This window comes from Cetorhinus maximus, chromosome 1, assembly GCF_964194155.1.
Source record: "Cetorhinus maximus chromosome 1, sCetMax3.hap1.1, whole genome shotgun sequence".
Classification (NCBI taxonomy): Eukaryota; Metazoa; Chordata; class Chondrichthyes; order Lamniformes; family Cetorhinidae; genus Cetorhinus; species Cetorhinus maximus.
This window is the reverse complement of record NC_135879.1, coordinates 169,561,523-169,578,119: the sequence shown is the minus strand read 5'-3', so window position 1 is coordinate 169,578,119 and position 16,597 is coordinate 169,561,523. Positions and strand designations below refer to the sequence as shown.

The following is a 16,597-nucleotide window of genomic DNA, read 5'->3' as shown; positions in this document are numbered from 1 at the left end:
TTCAGCAACCCTGCAGATGGAGCGCAGCGTAGATACACCTGGTCGCGGCCAGACGGGTCCATTCGTTCCAGGATAGACTTCCTGTTTGTGTCCCGTGCATTCACAGTCAGATCCACCGAGGTCAAGCCGGTGTTCTTCTCTGACCACTGCCTCCTACTGGCGGACTGCCACTTGGAGAAGGACCTGAGGGTGGGCAGGGGGGCATGGAAGCTAAATGTGCAACTGCTGACCCCAGAGAACATTGAGGAGCTCAAGAGGGATTACAAAGGTTGGAGAACCGTGAAACCCCTCTTTGAGTCCCTGACACACTGGTGGGAAGCGATCAAGGGAAACATCAAGAGGTTTTTCATCCTCAAAGGCACCCAGAAAGCTAGAAAGGAACAGAGGGAAATGTCCCGACTCCAGAAAAACATGCAGAATCTGCTCCGGCTGCAGTCGATGGGGGTCGATGTCAAGGAGGAGCTCCAAGAGGTGAAGAGCCAGCAAGCCTCGCACTTTGCCTCGGAGGCCTCCAAGATCATCTTCCGTTCCAGAGTCCGCTCCGTGGAGCAGGATGAGACGTGCTCACGTTTCTTCTTCCAAAAGGTACACAGAGAGAGCTCTGTGATCAGCAGACTGAAGGAAGAAGACGGCTCAGTAAAGTCATCACGGTCCGACATTTTGAGGATCAGCAAATCCTTTTATGCCGGATTGTATGACGTGAAGCCCACGGACAGCACGGCCTCCCAGTCCTTCCTGTCCTCTATCACGGAGGTCTTAGACGACAGTACGCGGGAGAGCCTGGACAAACCGCTAACTCCTGATGAACTGACTAAGGCCCTTGAGTCCTTCGAGAAGAGTAAAACTCCCGGAAGCGACGGCTTGCCGGCGGAGTTGTATTCGGCTCTGTGGGACTTGATCAGCCCAGACCTGCTAGAAGTGTACGAGTGTATGCTCCTGGCCGGTAGTATGTCAGAATCCATGAGGAAAGGCATCATCACCCTCATCTACAAGCACAAGGGGGAAAGGGAGGAAATTAGAAATTGGCGACCCATTTCACTGTTGAATGTGGACTATAAGATTCTGTCCAAGGTCATCGCCAATCGGGTCAAATCCGCTCTGGAATTGGTGATTCACCCTGACCAGACCTGCACTGTGCCAGGCAGGAAGATCTCTGACAGCCTCGCGCTGCTCAGAGATACGATTGCCTATGTACAGGACAGGGGTGTGGATACCTGCCTCATCAGCTTGGATCAGGAGAAGGCCTTTGACAGAATATCGCACACCTACATGGTGGATGTGCTCTCCAAAATGGGGTTTGGGGAGGGAATTCGAAATTGGATCCAACTGCTCTACACTAACATCAGTAGCGCAGTCTCAATCAATGGGTGGGAAACAGATAGCTTTCCGATTAAATCTGGAGTCAGGCAGGGCTGTCCTCTCTCGCCTGTTCTTTTCGTGTGTTGCATAGAACCCTTTGCCGAGTCCATCAGGAAGGATCCGGGCATAAGAGGAGTGACGATCCCAGGCAGTGGAGGCACTCAGGTAAAAGCCTCCCTGTACATGGACGACGTCGCCGTCTTCTGCTCGGATCCGCTGTCGGTGCGCAGACTGATCCACATCTGCGACCAGTTCGAACTGGCCTTGGGAGCCAAGGTAAATCGTGGGAAGAGCGAGGCCATGTTCTTTGGGAACTGGGCTGACCGATCCTTTGTCCCCTTCACTGTCAGGGCTGACGGCCTGAAGGTGCTGGGGATATGGTTCGGAGGGACCGGGGCATGCGTTAGAAACTGGAAGGAGCGAGTGGCTATGATGAAAAGGAAACTGGGCATGTGGGAGCGACGCTCCCTCTCCATTGCGGGAAAGAACCTGGTCATCAGGTGTGAGGTACTCTCGCTGTTGCTGTACGTGGCACAGGTCTGGCCCATTCCAGACTCCTGCGCGACGGCGATCACTCGAGCCATCTTCCGCTTTATCTGGAGGTCGAAAATGGATCGTGTCCGCAGGGACGCGATGTACAAGCCTCTAGATAAAGGGGGAAAAAACGTGCCCAACATCGCCCTCATACTGATGGCCACCTTTGTGTGTGGCTGCATCAAGCGGTGCGTAGACCCTCAGTACGCAAACACCAAGTGTCACTACGTGCTGAGGTTCTACCTGTCCCCGGTGTTGCGAAGGATGGGTTTGGCCACGCTGCCGCGGAACGCTCCAAGTAGTTGGACCGTGCCGTACCACCTGTCCCTGGTGGAAAAATTTATGCAGAAAAACACCTTTGACCACAAGTCCATCAGGCAGTGGTCAGCACGTAACGTCCTAGAGGCCCTGAGGGAAAAGGAGAGGGTGGACCCTGTGGGATGGTTCCCCGAGCAGACTGTCAAAGTCATTTGGCAGAATGCCTCATCGCCAGAACTTTCCAACAAGCACCAAGACGTAGCTTGGCTGGTGGTGAGAAAGGCCCTCCCCGTCAGATCCTTCCTACACGCCAGGAGGCTCACCCCCTCTGCACGTTGCCCTCGAGGTGGCTGTGGTGGGGAAGAGACCGTTGTTCACCTCCTTGTGGATTGTGCCTTTGCAAAGAAAGTCTGGAGAGAGATGCAGTGGTTGCTGTCGAGGTTCATCCCGAGCAGTTCTGTGACACAGGACTCTGTGCTCTACGGGCTGTTCCCAGGGACACACACCGAGACAAACATCAACTGCAGCTGGAGGATCATCAACTCGGTGAAAGAGGCGCTTTGGTCTGCCCGAAACTTGTTGGTCTTCCAGCGCAAAGAGTTGTCCCCGACCGATTGTTGCGGACTGGCACAATCCAAAGTCCAGGACTACGTGCTGAGGGACGCACTAAAGCTTGGGGCAGCTGCCGCAAAGGCGCAATGGGGAAGGGTCGCTGTCTAAGACCTTTCTACCACAGCGCACCGAGAGACTGGGAACTGTTTAGAGCCCCTCAGGCTGTACAGATCAAAATGAAAGGCTGTAAATGATTGTAATATTGTTTGTACTGATGCACCTGGTGATACATTTTGTAAAAGTTTAACCTGGATTGTACCCTTGTAATGTTGTTTTTGAAATGGTTTGGAATGTGATTGAAGATATTTTATGAATAAAGTATATTTTTACAAAAAAAAAACCTCTTTGGTCATGCCTGCTGGAGGCTTTGGGGTCAATGGCAGAAGGGGTGAGAAGAGGCTGCTCACAATGGGAGCGTCCTAAGAGGAAGTCCCCTCCCGGGCAGCCAGCAAATGCTCCTCCTCCATCTCGGTGAACAATGGCACCTCCCTGTCTCACTGAGGAGAAGGGGCACCTAGAAGGAGGTCAAGGTGCCTCGTCCCCCTCTGGCCTAGCCACTGCTGTTATAGAGCACATGGATGGAGCCATGTCACTCCAGCCTCACTGTCTCTCTGTTCCCCAGCTATCTGGAGGGCATATTCCTCCATAGAAGTGAGGACTTTGAGACCAAGCACCGGTCTGCCCATCTTCACCCTTTCCTTTTGAATATGGGTCTCCTGGCCCTGCAGGAGAAGGTGGAGATTTTGTGACTTGACAAATGCCAACTGACCCCGTTGTCTATACACATCCCCATTACAAATACTGGACCATTGATGTGTTGCTTTTTATCCAATTGCTCACTTAAGCTAAACTGTCACATGCGTTGGCCTCAAGCGCCATGCAATCCTGAGGCTGATCAAACGTTCATCTGCCCAGCCTAGCTGCACACTTGCACAAGTACTTAGCCTGATGCCCACAGGAGAGATAATCCCATGCCACCTGGGCGGATTGAAGGAGGTCATTGACCCTTTTCTGGCACTGCACCTATGATCTTGGTTGGGCTCCATGATTGCTAACCTCTGCGATTTCTGTCCAGGCTGCCTTGGTCAGGCAGGAGGGTATCATGTTGCCATCGCTCAGGGAGAGCACCTCCTGCCATTCCCTGATGTCCTGGATGAGAAGCTGCAGGGAGGCATCACTGAGCCATGGGGCCTATCTTTGTCTATGCTCTGACATCTCGAGTTATACTTGTATACTTAGATATGACTGGTGGCCGGGGGTGGTGGGGTCCCAGGACGATAGATTTTAATGAAGGGGAGAGTGATAGGGGATAAATTTGAAGGGGGCTGAGGGTTATGGAGAGTTGCAAATACAGATTGACAAAACTGCAGACCAAATGGAGATGGGCATTGAACCTGTGGCCTTGATGCAGGACCTCCCTGCTTGTCCAGGCGGTTCTTTTATGGCCAACCCGGGCCTGCTGAACTGTCACCTGACAGAAGGATCCTCCATGGAAACTCGGCTCCACCACGCATTTACACGTGCTTTACCTGCCCACCGCCGCCCCTTTAAATATTTATATGAATCGCTTGGATGCCGGTTCCCAACACAAAAGCAGGAAGGGGTGCCCTCTTCCAGTTCCACCATCAGGAACAATACGCCACTAATTAAATTCTGCCCTAATTCTGTCTCCACATTTCCTGCTTTTATTTCAATTCTTGACTGCTGACCAGCGATCACAACTGAAAATGCATGTGTGTTAGAAAAGGGCAGCGATGGGATGGTTGAATCCCCATGGGTTCAACATCCTCCCAACACAATATCTGGGTCCACCCAAAAATAAATGGTCATTTGAGCAAGTTCCCTGAAGTAGCCCCTGTTAACCTGTATCCATTACTTTCGGGAGAGTAGGGGGAAGGGGAGAGAACTGTAAAAAAAAATTATAATTCTGTTATTGAAAAAGCTTGGGTTTTTGTGCAGCTTAACACTTCAGGATGCCAGTAGTACATTTATTCCTACAATTAGCTTGCATTAAAAGTCATATCGTCCATTAATTTAAATTCCGATCATTTGAAATTAGAGTTCTCTACTACAACTTAACTGAATGATCAATAAATAAAGAGAACAGCTAATGTGCCTTGGTATTTAACTTACTGGCCTGTAAAATCAGCTGGAGCTCTCCCAGTTTCCTGCTATATTTTTATGTGGGAGGCCAGTGGAACCCTCAAATATAACAACCATTTTCAGACATTTGTGCCATTTCTCTTAGGGTTCCGCAAGTCTCGCTGAAGTTATGGCAGGAGCTGTTGAGGACACCTGTGGAATTTTCAGGCCACTCTATTTAAAATAGCAGGAAAGGTCAAACGGACTACAGTTTACTCAAAACATTCAATGGAAAATTTAGCTTTGAGCAACCAACACACAACTGCTTCTTATAGATGAGGTTCTGTCACTTCTCAGTGTCTCAGAATTGGAGAACGTAAAAGCCGGACACAGGATATTTGACCCACCAAGTCTGCTCCAGTTTCTGAATGAGCTCCCCATACCTTTAATACTCATTTTTTCAAGAAACTATTTGATTCTCTTTTAAATAATCCTGCCCCCAAAATTGACAGTGTTGCCAGCCCCTCAACATATTTGAGAAGTAGGAAAGGTAAGAAGGAAATACTTGACTAGACATTTTCACAACTTTTTTGAGTAAATTTTGTGTTCATCAAGGTAAAGAATATTAAGTGAGAAACACCCTCCTGTTTGGGCATGTAGTTTTAAAATCAAGCATTATACAGTGATGTGCTGTGTAGATTATTTACAGAGTAAAGTTCACTTTCATCTTCCCCAACAACGTGCCTTTAGCCAACCCAAGAACTGTGATATTTTTCCATTATCATTTAGTAGCTTTTCTTGGAGCCTCTGTGAGTGAGGTTGCCTATTGTTGCAAAATGATGATCAGTAGCGCACTGCACGATCATCCCTACTAGGAATATAGACCGCTTACATATAACAAACAGGTAAACAAGTTGAGTGGATTTGATTCCAAGCCCCAGAACTAAAAAAAGCTCCAAATATACCACCCAACCACTTGAGAAAAATTTATACTAATTAAAGTTTTAAACTGATAGGCAGCATAAGACAGAAAACATGAAATACAATTCACAGTTAAGCAATATTCACCTTTACAGCTGATTGTTGATTATTAATGGTCATGTCTGGTTTACTGTTAACGTTGGCTCCTGGATCATTGAGCCAGATATTCAGTAAACCATCGTTGCCACCACTAGCAAGAAGCCTGCCATCTGGTGACCAGCTGAGGCTACATACTTGGGAGTTGTGACCACAGAGTGTTCCGACATGGTGTTGCGCAATTCTTACATCATGATGGTGAATAAGTCCAAATCGGGAACCACTGTAGAAAATAAATAGATGAAAATATATATGAAATGTTTTTATTCCTATATCTGCAAACTTCAGCAGTTATTTACGAAATGTGAAATCCCATTCCCAACATACCTCTGAAGAGGCATATGGACTTGAAACATTAACTCTGCTTCTCTCGCCACAGATGCTGCCAGAACTGCTGAGTTTTTCCAGCATTTACTGTTTTTATTTCAGATTTCCAGCATCCACAGTATTTTTCTTTTATTTATCTCAAAAATTGTTTCATATTTCAAATCAAAATGCATAATGTAAATGGTGCAAATTGATTTTGTTTACATTAGCTCACAGAAAGCCTTCAAGTTCTAAATTTAAAGCCAGAGTTTGAACCACAAATATTAAGATTCAGATTTAAATCCCCTCATTATCTGTTCACTCTGACAGACTCCATCCATCTGATGGAGAGCTCAATGTATTACATTTACAGCAAAGAAAGAGGCAATTTGGCTCCAGCAGTGCCTATGTTCCAACAAGCTTCATTCACATTACTTCAGTTCACCCTAACAACATATCTGACATGTTGCCGCCCATAACCTGCCCTGGTTTTGGTAAATAGAATGTAAATGGTTAATAGATGGGGATCGATTTTCAATTGACTCTTTAATTGGCGGATGGAAGGCTCACTCTATTGTATCATATCTACCTGAAGACAGGAGAAGGGGGAGGATGAAAATCATCCCTGTGAAGTAGAACTTTGGGTTGAAAAGGTGGGATGGTGGTACTGTCAGTGTGTTGGAAACCCTACATAATCTTGATTTCCACATTTAACCAGTATGCATTTGGGGGTGTGCAGGAAATCCCCGTAGCATAATTTGCAGAGTGGCAATTGAATGAAGGTTTAATAGCCAGTACATGGGTTTCCCAAGCTGTCTGATACTCATCTGTCAACAAGGCAAGAGCATAGCTGGAATTGACAGGCAGGAATACCTTTAAATAATGAGCTATGATTGCTGCTTCCTTGCCTAAGTGAAAGGCTTTTGCTCATGGGACATGTACTGCTTTGGAGATCATTTCTGCCACCTTGGACTGTTTTGATTTTGATCTGCACTTCCCTGCTGTCAGCCTTTGCTGCAGCATGTGAACAGCTTAAATAATTGTACTTTGGATCTCCTATGAGAAACAAGAGTAACATCAGTGACACCAACAACAGCATCAGCTCCCTTCTCCCCAGCCACTTCACAGGACAGAGGAGATGGACACAGAGCTTCAGCTCAAAGGAGGTAATTCTCTTAACTGGGTATGCAGGTGGAGGGGATCAGCTTTCTGAACATGACTGAGCACCAGTGTCTCAGGAGGTTCAGACTTTCTCAGTAGGTCATTGCTGACATCTGCAGCCTTGAGGAACAAGATCTTCTTCCAAAAGGGCCAGGTGGGCATGTGTTGTCAGTGGTCATCAAGGTCACCTCAGCCCTGAATTTCTTCACTTCCAGCTCCTTCCAGGGGTCTGCTGATGACATCTATAGGATTTCATAATCTGTTGCAAGTCTGCCAGGGCTGCCAATTATGTCCATTTTGTTACTGATGTGGTTAGTCAGAATGAGAAGGCCCTCAGATTTGCTGCAATGGCTGGATTCCTACAGGTACAAGGGGTCATCGACTGCACACATGTGGCAATCAAAGTGCTCTCAGATCCTCCTAGAGTATTTGGCAAAAGCGATCCCACTCCATTAATGTTCAGCTGGTCTGTGACCACTGGAAACTTTTCATGCATGGCTGTGCAAAATACTCTGAAAGTTTCCAAATTGCCATCATTGTGCACCAGTCAAATTTCCCACAGATCTTCACTCCTTCAAACAGAGAAGGTGGGTGGCTCCTTGGATCAGGATATGCCTGTGAGGATCCCTACAACTGATAAACAGGAAAGATACAGCTGGAGCCACGCAAGCACAGGAAGACTCATAGAGGATGTCATTAGCTTGTGGAAGATGTGATTCAGGTGCCTTGGCAGATAAGGGGGAACCTTTCACTCTGCACCAGTAAAGGTACCCCTCGTGGTAGTGGTCTGATGTGCCTTGCATAAAGTGCAGCAGAGAGGCCCAGAGTTTCAGGAGCAGGAAAGTGAAGATCACTCTGCATCTTTGGAGGAGGACATGGAGGAAGAGGAGGAGCATAGTAGGAGGAGGAGCCTGATGTGGCCAGTGACCTTGTAGTTGCTCACCCAGTTGCCAAAGATAGCTGCAACGGATTCATGCAGGCATAATTCAGCTAACCTGAGTCTGTTATAACATATGAGCACAGTGAGACTTGATGGGGAGAACCCACTGGATGCCCCCCTCAGAACACACTGCATTCCCACAGTCAAGAATCCCTCCATCTTATTGACATCTACTGCACATCTTCCACTCTGGTCATACTATTTTCCTCAAGGTTGATGGCTACTTGGCAGGTGAAAGGAAACAATGGAGATGACTGGAGATGGCATTGGAGATTTGAAATAAAGTTTATGGTCTGTTAACATTGACAATAAAATTGACACAGTGACAGACTAGCAAACACCCAAGTGATTTCCCTTTGGAAAGTGCAAATTCTTTCTCTTCCTTTTCCTATTAATCCCATATGGTGCTGCCCCTGTAGTTTCAGCAGAGCTAGAGGCAGGCTGCTCGTTCCCTACTCCCTCATTCTGATGGCTGAGATACCCATGGAAGACTAAGAATTATTGGCTCTTTGAGCTAGCAGAGATTTTCAGACAAAAACACCTGTATCTGATATGAAAAAAAGATGTAAGCATTTTAGGGTTTAACTATCAAAGGACCAACATCCTAATGCTCAATGAAGAGTCGTACGGACTCGAAACATTAACTCTGTGCTCCTCTCCACAGATGCTGTCAGACCTGCTGAGTTTTTCCAGCAATTTTTGTTTTTGTTTCAGATTACCGGCATCCGCAGTATTTTGCTATTATCCTAATGCTCAATTCGGTAGAGAACCCAGACTGATGCCACAGAGGCAAGGAGGGGATTGGAATGTAAATGAACCCTGACCTAATGAACCCTGACCTAATGAACCAGTATTTGAAACTATTATCCACAATGATCTAAGTCAAAAGCAATTTGTTATCTCACTTCCGTTAGAAGTTAGCATTCACAAGAGATAAGGTGAAAAACTGTGTTCTTGCATATAAACCATGGGTGGTTTATCACAATCAATGCAGCCACAGACCCAACTGGACAGGAAACCATACAACCTTTCACAGCCTGAGGCCTGGGTCTAACTCCCTGAATCTCTCAGTCAAACATAGCTTGTGTCTGGCAAGTGGCCCAATTGAGCGATCACTGATGGTAAGTGCTTAGTAGAGGGTGTTAGGATGATCAGAGGTGGGAGGGAGCCTGAGATCTGTGGAGGCTTCCTTGTAAGACCCAGAGGACTTTGCCATGCAAGCCTGCGGTTAATATCACCAGATGCCTATTTTGATATTTTCTCCCACACTGTCCCCTGCCCCCACCCCACCCCCACTAGGGCCATCTGTCATTTGCTCATCCTGCTTTCTACTCTTAATGTCACCATTAACACCTCCTTTAGCCAGTATCTCCACCATCAACACCCCTTCAACCTTTTGTCTATGACATCTTTTGCGATCACTCCTTTGCCTCCACCTATCACTGGCCTTCTATCTAGCTTCACCTGTCCCACCCCCCTAAACAATATATATTTCACCATATTTCTACTTCTCACTAGTTCTGAAGAAGAGTCATATGGACTTGGAACGTTAACTCTGGCTTTCTCTCCACAGATGCTGTCAGACCTGCTGAGTTTTTCCAGCAATTTTTGTTTTTGTTTCACCAAAGCCTGACCTGCATATTTAGAGCAAGGACCAACTGCCTTCCCATTTGCTTCACAATAGCAGATTAATATTGGGATCTGTGTGAAGTCAGCAGGGCAGTAGGTTGCTTGTCTGTCTGCCTGCCTGTCTGTTCAGTTAACTTTGCCTGATGTTATCAGAGTACATAAAGCACCCTGGGCTTGAAATTCATGATAATCTTTCCAATAATATGAAAATGATAGCGCAAATCAATAAGATTTGTACAAAACTACATGTGCACAGAAGGGGTGGAAAATTCTAATTACACTTTCCAAATTGGTTCAAGCAAACATAATATTTAACTTGCAAAGCAGTTTTTTACAAAATGGAGAAAAAGTCAAACTGAAAGTGTATTTTTATTACTTTAATTTAAATTTTAGTCCCAGTTTCTGTTTTTCCTCCCTGGAATTGTCAAACAGGAGACCTATTCAGTAGCTATGTGAATCTGAACAAAACTACGTTTAATCTAATACATGCAATAAAACCCCCAAAAATTCTAATAGTCAACTTCTACCTGCTTCGTAAAGTTAAGCTTGAAGCGTATGAATACATATAAGTTGAGATGGTGATTGTGCAGCCAGACTGCGAAAGACATACCTGCTAAGAATGTAGTCATTCCAGCTCAGAGCACCAACCATTGAGCTATGGCTATGCATATTACGTAATTTCTTCTTAGTCTCAACGTCCCACAACTTGAATTTAAAAAAAATGTGAAGAAAATTTATCCAATTTACCATGAGCTGACCTTTTGCATTCAAGATATACGATGACAATTATCAATTTTTTCACTTCTCCTCTTATTCCTCTTCTAGAAGGTGTGGCCTATAATTGCAGTATGGTTCCATGTATGCCAGCAGCATTCTTATATATCCACAGGTGTCCATTTGTTAAAAACTGTTACATATATACATATAAATATATATGGGTTAGCTGGTATAGGAACAAACTTTACAGGCCTCCATCACAACCTATCCATTAGTAGATTGAACAGAGAAAATCCAAGTTTTGTAAAAATAAATATTTGCACACATGGGGCCAAATCTAATCTGCGAGGCGTCGTTCCCAAAGGCAGAAGTGGAAGTTTGCGTCACCTCCTCTTGCATATCAAGAACCACCAGACACACACCTGCTGAGTTTTTCCAGGTAATTCTGTTTTTGTTTTGGATTTCCAGCATCCGCAGTAGCTTTTAGCTTTTTGTTTTTATCTTTGTGTTTAATTGACTGCCACCCCTCTTCAAGAAATGCCCTCTTTGAAGAAGTACGGTTCTGTCCTCCGACAGGATTTCCGACTGTCTCTTCTGCCCTGCTCACCTTCATTGCTTTCCATTTCTCTCCTGGTGTTTGACAAGGTGTTTAGTAAAACCCGCTTTCACAGCCATATCTCCTTTCTCAGTGACTGTCTCCGTCTCCGACTCACCCCACGTGGATTTCAACTGAAATTCCATCCCTCTTGTTTCGAACCCACCCAGGATTACAGGTATCTCCGGGACATAAAACGTTTCTCGGACTGCTGTTCCCGTCGCATTCTGAGATCCACACTCAGTGCCATGCGCTGCCATATGAACACACTCGACCTCTCCCTCCAGCAGCACCGCCGCACCCTTTTTCAAAGCTGCGCGTGCCCCCAGTTTCATTTTATTCTTCGCCTCATCCGTCGCCTCAACAAGAAACTTTTTCTCTTTCTCTCAAGTGCTAAGGAACGCAAGCTCCAACAACTCATCGACTCCAACACCCATCTGGGACCCTCCACCCCTCCTTGTCCCTCCGTCCTCACCCCATCTTCCAATCCCAGCCACAGCCGCGTATTCACTATACCCCCTGACCTTCCCCTCTACGATGCTGAACGTTCAGTGCTCAGCAAAGGACTTAGTTTCATACCCTTACGCCCTCATCTCAATGAATTTCGGGCTCGGCATGATGCTGAACTCTTCTTCCGCCGTCTTCGTCTCCGTGCTCACTTCTTTGGGCAGGAGTCCTCTCCCCGTTCAACGGATCCTTTTACCCACCTCCAATATTCTCCCTCCACTTGGACCCCTCCCTCTGGATTCTTGCCTTCTCTTGATCTTTTCATTGAGAACTGTCGGCGTGACATTAGCCGTCTCAATTTCTCTGCTCCTCTCACCCATTCTAATCTGTCTCTCTCTGAACTCACTGCACTCCGTTCTCTCAGGTCCAACCCCAACATTGTCATCAAACCCGCTGACAAGGGTGGTACTGTTGTTGTCTGGCGCATTGGCCTCTACCTCGCGGAGGCTGAGCGTCAACTCGCAGACATTTCCTCCTACCTCTCCCTGGACCATGACCCCACCACAGAACATCAAGCCATTGTTTCCAGGACTGTCACTGACCTCATCTCCTCTGGAGATCTTCCTCCCACAGCTTCCAACTTGATAGTCGCCCAACCTCGGACAGCCCGCTTCTACCTCCTACCCAAAATCCACAAACAGAACTGTCCTGGCAGACCGATCGTGTCAGCCTGTTCCTGCCCCACGGAACTCATTTCTCGTTATCTTGACTCCCTTCTCTCTCCCCTTGTCCAGTCCCTTCCCACCTACATCCGTGATTCCTCTGACACCTTACGTCACATCAACAATTTCCAGTTCCCTGGCCCCAACCGCTTCCTCTTCACCATGGACATCCAATCCCTCTACACCTCCATCCCCCACCAGGATGGTCTGAGGGCCCTTAGCTTCTTCCTTGAACAGAGGCCCCAACAATCCCCATCCACCACTACTCTCCTCCGTCTGGCTGAACTTGTTCTCACACTGAACAATTTCTCCTTTAACTCCTCTCACTTCCTCCAAATAAAAGGTGTGGCTATGGGTACCCGCATGGGCCCCAGCTATGCCTGTCTCTTTATGGGGTATGTGGAACATTCCTTGTTCCAGTCCTACTCCGGCCCCCTCCCACAACTCTTTCTCCGGTACATCGATGATTACTTCGGTGCTGCTTCATGCTCTCGTCGGGACCTGGAAAAATTTATTAATTTTGCTTCCAATCTCCACCCCTCCATCATCTTCACATGGTCCATCTCTGACACTTCTCTTCCCTTCCTTGACCTCTCTGTCTCAATTTCTGATGATAGACTGTCCACCAATATCCATTACAAGCCTACCGACTCCCACAGCTACCTCGACTACAGCTCCTCACACCCCGCTTCTTGTAAAGACTCCATCCCATTCTCTCAGTTCCTTCGCCTCCGTCGCATCTGTTCTGATGACGCTACCTTCAAAAACAGCTCCTCTGACATGTCCTCCTTCTTCCTTAACCGAGGTTTTCCATCCACGGTCGTTGACAGGGCCCTCAACCGTGTCCGGCCCATATCCCGCGCATCCTCCCTCACGCCTTCTCCTCCTTCCCAGAAACATGATAGGGTCCCCCTTGTCCTCACTTATCACCCCACCAGCCTCCGCATTCAAAGGACCATCCTCCACCATTTCCGCCAACTCCAGCATGATGCCACCACCAAACACATCTTCCCTTCACCCCCCCTGACGGCATTCCGTAGGGATCGTTCCCTCCGGGACACCCTGGTCCACTCCTCCATCACCCCCTACTCCTCAACCCCCACCTATGGCACCTCCCCATGCCCACGCAGAAGATGCAACACCTGCCCCTTCACTTCCTCTCTCCTCACCGTCCAAGGGCCCAAACACTCCTTTCAAGTGAAGCAGCATTTCACTTGCATTTCCCCTAACTTAGTCTACTGCATTCGTTGCTCCCAATGCGGTCTCCTCTACATTGGAGAGACCAAACGCAAACTGGGCGACCGTTTTGCGGAACACCTGTGGTCTGTCCGCAAGAAAGACCCAAACCTCCCTGTCGCTTGCCATTTTAACACTTCACCCTGTTCTCTTGCCCACATGTCTGTCCTTGGCTTGCTGCATTGTTCCAGTGAAGCCCAACGCAAACTGGAGGAACAGCACCTCATCTTCCGACTAGGCACTTTACAGCCTTCCGGGCTGAATATTGAATTCAACAACTTTAGATCTTAAACTCCCCCTCCCCCCATCCCCACCCCGTTTCTTCCCCCCCCCCTCCCCACCCCCCGCTTTTTTTTCAATAATTTATATAGATTCTTCTTTCCCCACCTATTTCCATTATTTTTAAATCTAAAACTAAAACCTTGTTAGCCTTTCCACCCCACCCCCACTAGAGCTGTACTTTGAATATCCTGTCCTCCATTCATAATTAGCACTTTTCTCAGACAAAACACCTCTTTGACCCTTATGTCTGTGACATCTTTTGATTATCTGCTCATCTCCACAATCACCACACCACACCCTCAATGTCTCTCTCTCCCCCCACCACCCACCCCACCCCACCACCTTAAACCAATTTATATTTCTCCCTTCTTCTAACTATGCTTCAGTTCTGCCGAAGGGCCATGAAGGCTCGAAACGTTAACTGATTTCTTCTCTGCCGATGCTGCCAGACCTGCTGAGTTTTTCCAGGTAATTCTGTTTTTGTGTTGTACACAATTTAATGTTAATTTTAAAGGGCAGTGGCAGCCACATGGGGCATATGCGATCATCTGCTGGGGGCAGGCAGAAAGTGGCTGATCCCACCATCAGGTGGGTACAGTCCTGGGCAGGCCAAAGAGAAGCCCCCAGGGCAAGCATGCAAGCTCTGGATGGTGTGAGTAGGTCAGTGGGGAGGCAAAACTTGCAGATTTGGAAGGACATTGTCTGGAAGCCAAGACTTCATCCCTCTTCACAGCTCTAAATTTTCCCATCATTCACCCTCTCATAATCATATATCATCTGCTGGGACACCCCATCACTCCCCCGACTCGGCAAAATGTCTGAGGCGAAGGAAAGAGCGGTGAACCCCAGGGTTTAATGATGCCTTCCTGCAGGTTTCCTTCTAGGCTGTCCAAGAACAATGGGAGGTGCTCTTCCCTAGTGATGTCAACAATAGACCCTTCCGTCTGACCATGGTGGCCCGGTTCGAGGTCACAGAGGAGGTGAGCAGCCATGAGGTCCAGTCAAGATCCTGTGTCCACTGCCACAAGCAGGTCAATGACCTCCTTTAATCTGCAAGGCTAAGTTGCACTGTGGTGTTGCATCAATGGGGCTCTCATGAATGCATCAAGCAACGTATCTGTGCGAGAGAAGAGAGAGGCCAGGCAGGTGAATGCCTGTGGAGCCTCAGTACCACATGATGCTTGATGCCAAACCATGCGACAGCCTAGCTTGAGAAAGAGAATGGGCATGATTTACAAGTGACGGGCCAGTAGGTGTCATGTAGATGCATGCAGGCAAGGGAGATAGGTCTCTCTTGGCCTGCCACTAAATCTCCATTTTGCCCTGAAGGAGAAGCAAACTCACAATGGCAGATAGGGGGCCAAGACTGGTAAAAAGTACAAGGTCTCACGATTCTGACCACAGGAAACAGGGCAGCCCCATCTCATCAGTATTGGTGAGGCTGGGGCGGCCACACAGCCTCCAGTCTGATGTCAAGACATGGGCACACAGGAGACGCACATGAGAGTGTGATGTGTTCATTGACTGCTGAACCTTAATGTGTTTTTTGCATTCTCCACTGCGGATCCTTGCAATCCAGAGCTGATGTCATAGGCAACACACGAAACAGACAGCTCCACCTATGAGGATGAAACCCAAGACCCAGAGAATACACCGCCACCTGCTTCTCCAGCACCCTCCGCCAGCACAGTGACACTCAGGCAGGTCGCGTGTATGTTTGGAGGAACATTTTGGCGAGCACATCACAGACAAATCCCAGCAACTGAAGAATGCTGTGAGAAAGGAAATCGTTGCATTAGAAGAAGTTCAGAGAAGGTTCACTCGACTCATGCCTGGGATGAGGGACTTTTCTTATGAAGAAAGGTTGAGCAGGTTGGACCTATACCACTGGGTTTTAGAAGAATGAGAGGTGATCTTATTGAAGCATATAAGATCCTGAGGGGACTTAATAAGGTAGATACCAGTAGGGTGTTTCCTCTTGTGAGGGAGACTAGAACTTGGGGACACAGTTTAAGAGTGAGAAGTCACCCTTTTAAGATTGAGATAAGAATTTTTTTTCCTCTCAGAGCATTGTCAGTGTGGAATTCTCTTCCCCAGAAAGTAGTGGAGGCTGGGTCATTGAATTTATTCAAAGCTGAGCTAGATAGATCTAATAGACAAGGGAGTTAGTGGTTGTGGGGAGCGGACAGGGAAGTGGAGTTGAGACCACAACCAGATCAGCCATGATCTTATTGAACAGCAGAATAGGCTTGAAGGGCTGAATGGCTTACTCCTGCTTCTAAGTCCTATGTTGTTATGTTTCTGACCAATGCAGAGGGCCAGGCCGCAAAGTCACAGGGCTTTGGTACCACCATTCAGTTCTCCTGAGTGCAGGGGTTGATTGACTGCATTCATGTTTGCTGGAAACATTGCAGGAAACAGCCAGCAATATACACCAATTGGAAGGGCTTCTACTCCTTTAATTTATAGCTGTTCTGTGACCACACACAACAGATTATGCAGATCTATGCTGTTTCCCAGGAAGCTCTCATGACTCCTATATCTTATGCCACCCTCAGCTCACAGAGCTCTTTGAGGACCCTGCCAAGTCGACCTGAGCAATCATGGAGCAGACATAGGGTTGCTGAAAATGCGCTTTTG

At 47.4% G+C, this 16,597-nt stretch overlaps 1 protein-coding gene across 1 annotated transcript in view; it reads right to left on the bottom strand.

Moving 5' to 3' along the window:
• LOC144669964 (cell division cycle protein 20 homolog) overlaps positions 1–16,597 on the bottom strand; it is a 74,236-nt gene that overhangs the window by 22,952 nt on the left and 34,687 nt on the right. The window contains exons 4-5 of the mRNA XM_078532674.1: positions 10,569–10,663; positions 5,914–6,145 (exon numbers count right to left, since the gene is read on the bottom strand). Of these exons, the coding sequence (XP_078388800.1) occupies positions 5,914–6,145; positions 10,569–10,663 (327 nt within the window). The remainder of the gene's footprint in view (positions 1–5,913; positions 6,146–10,568; positions 10,664–16,597) is intronic.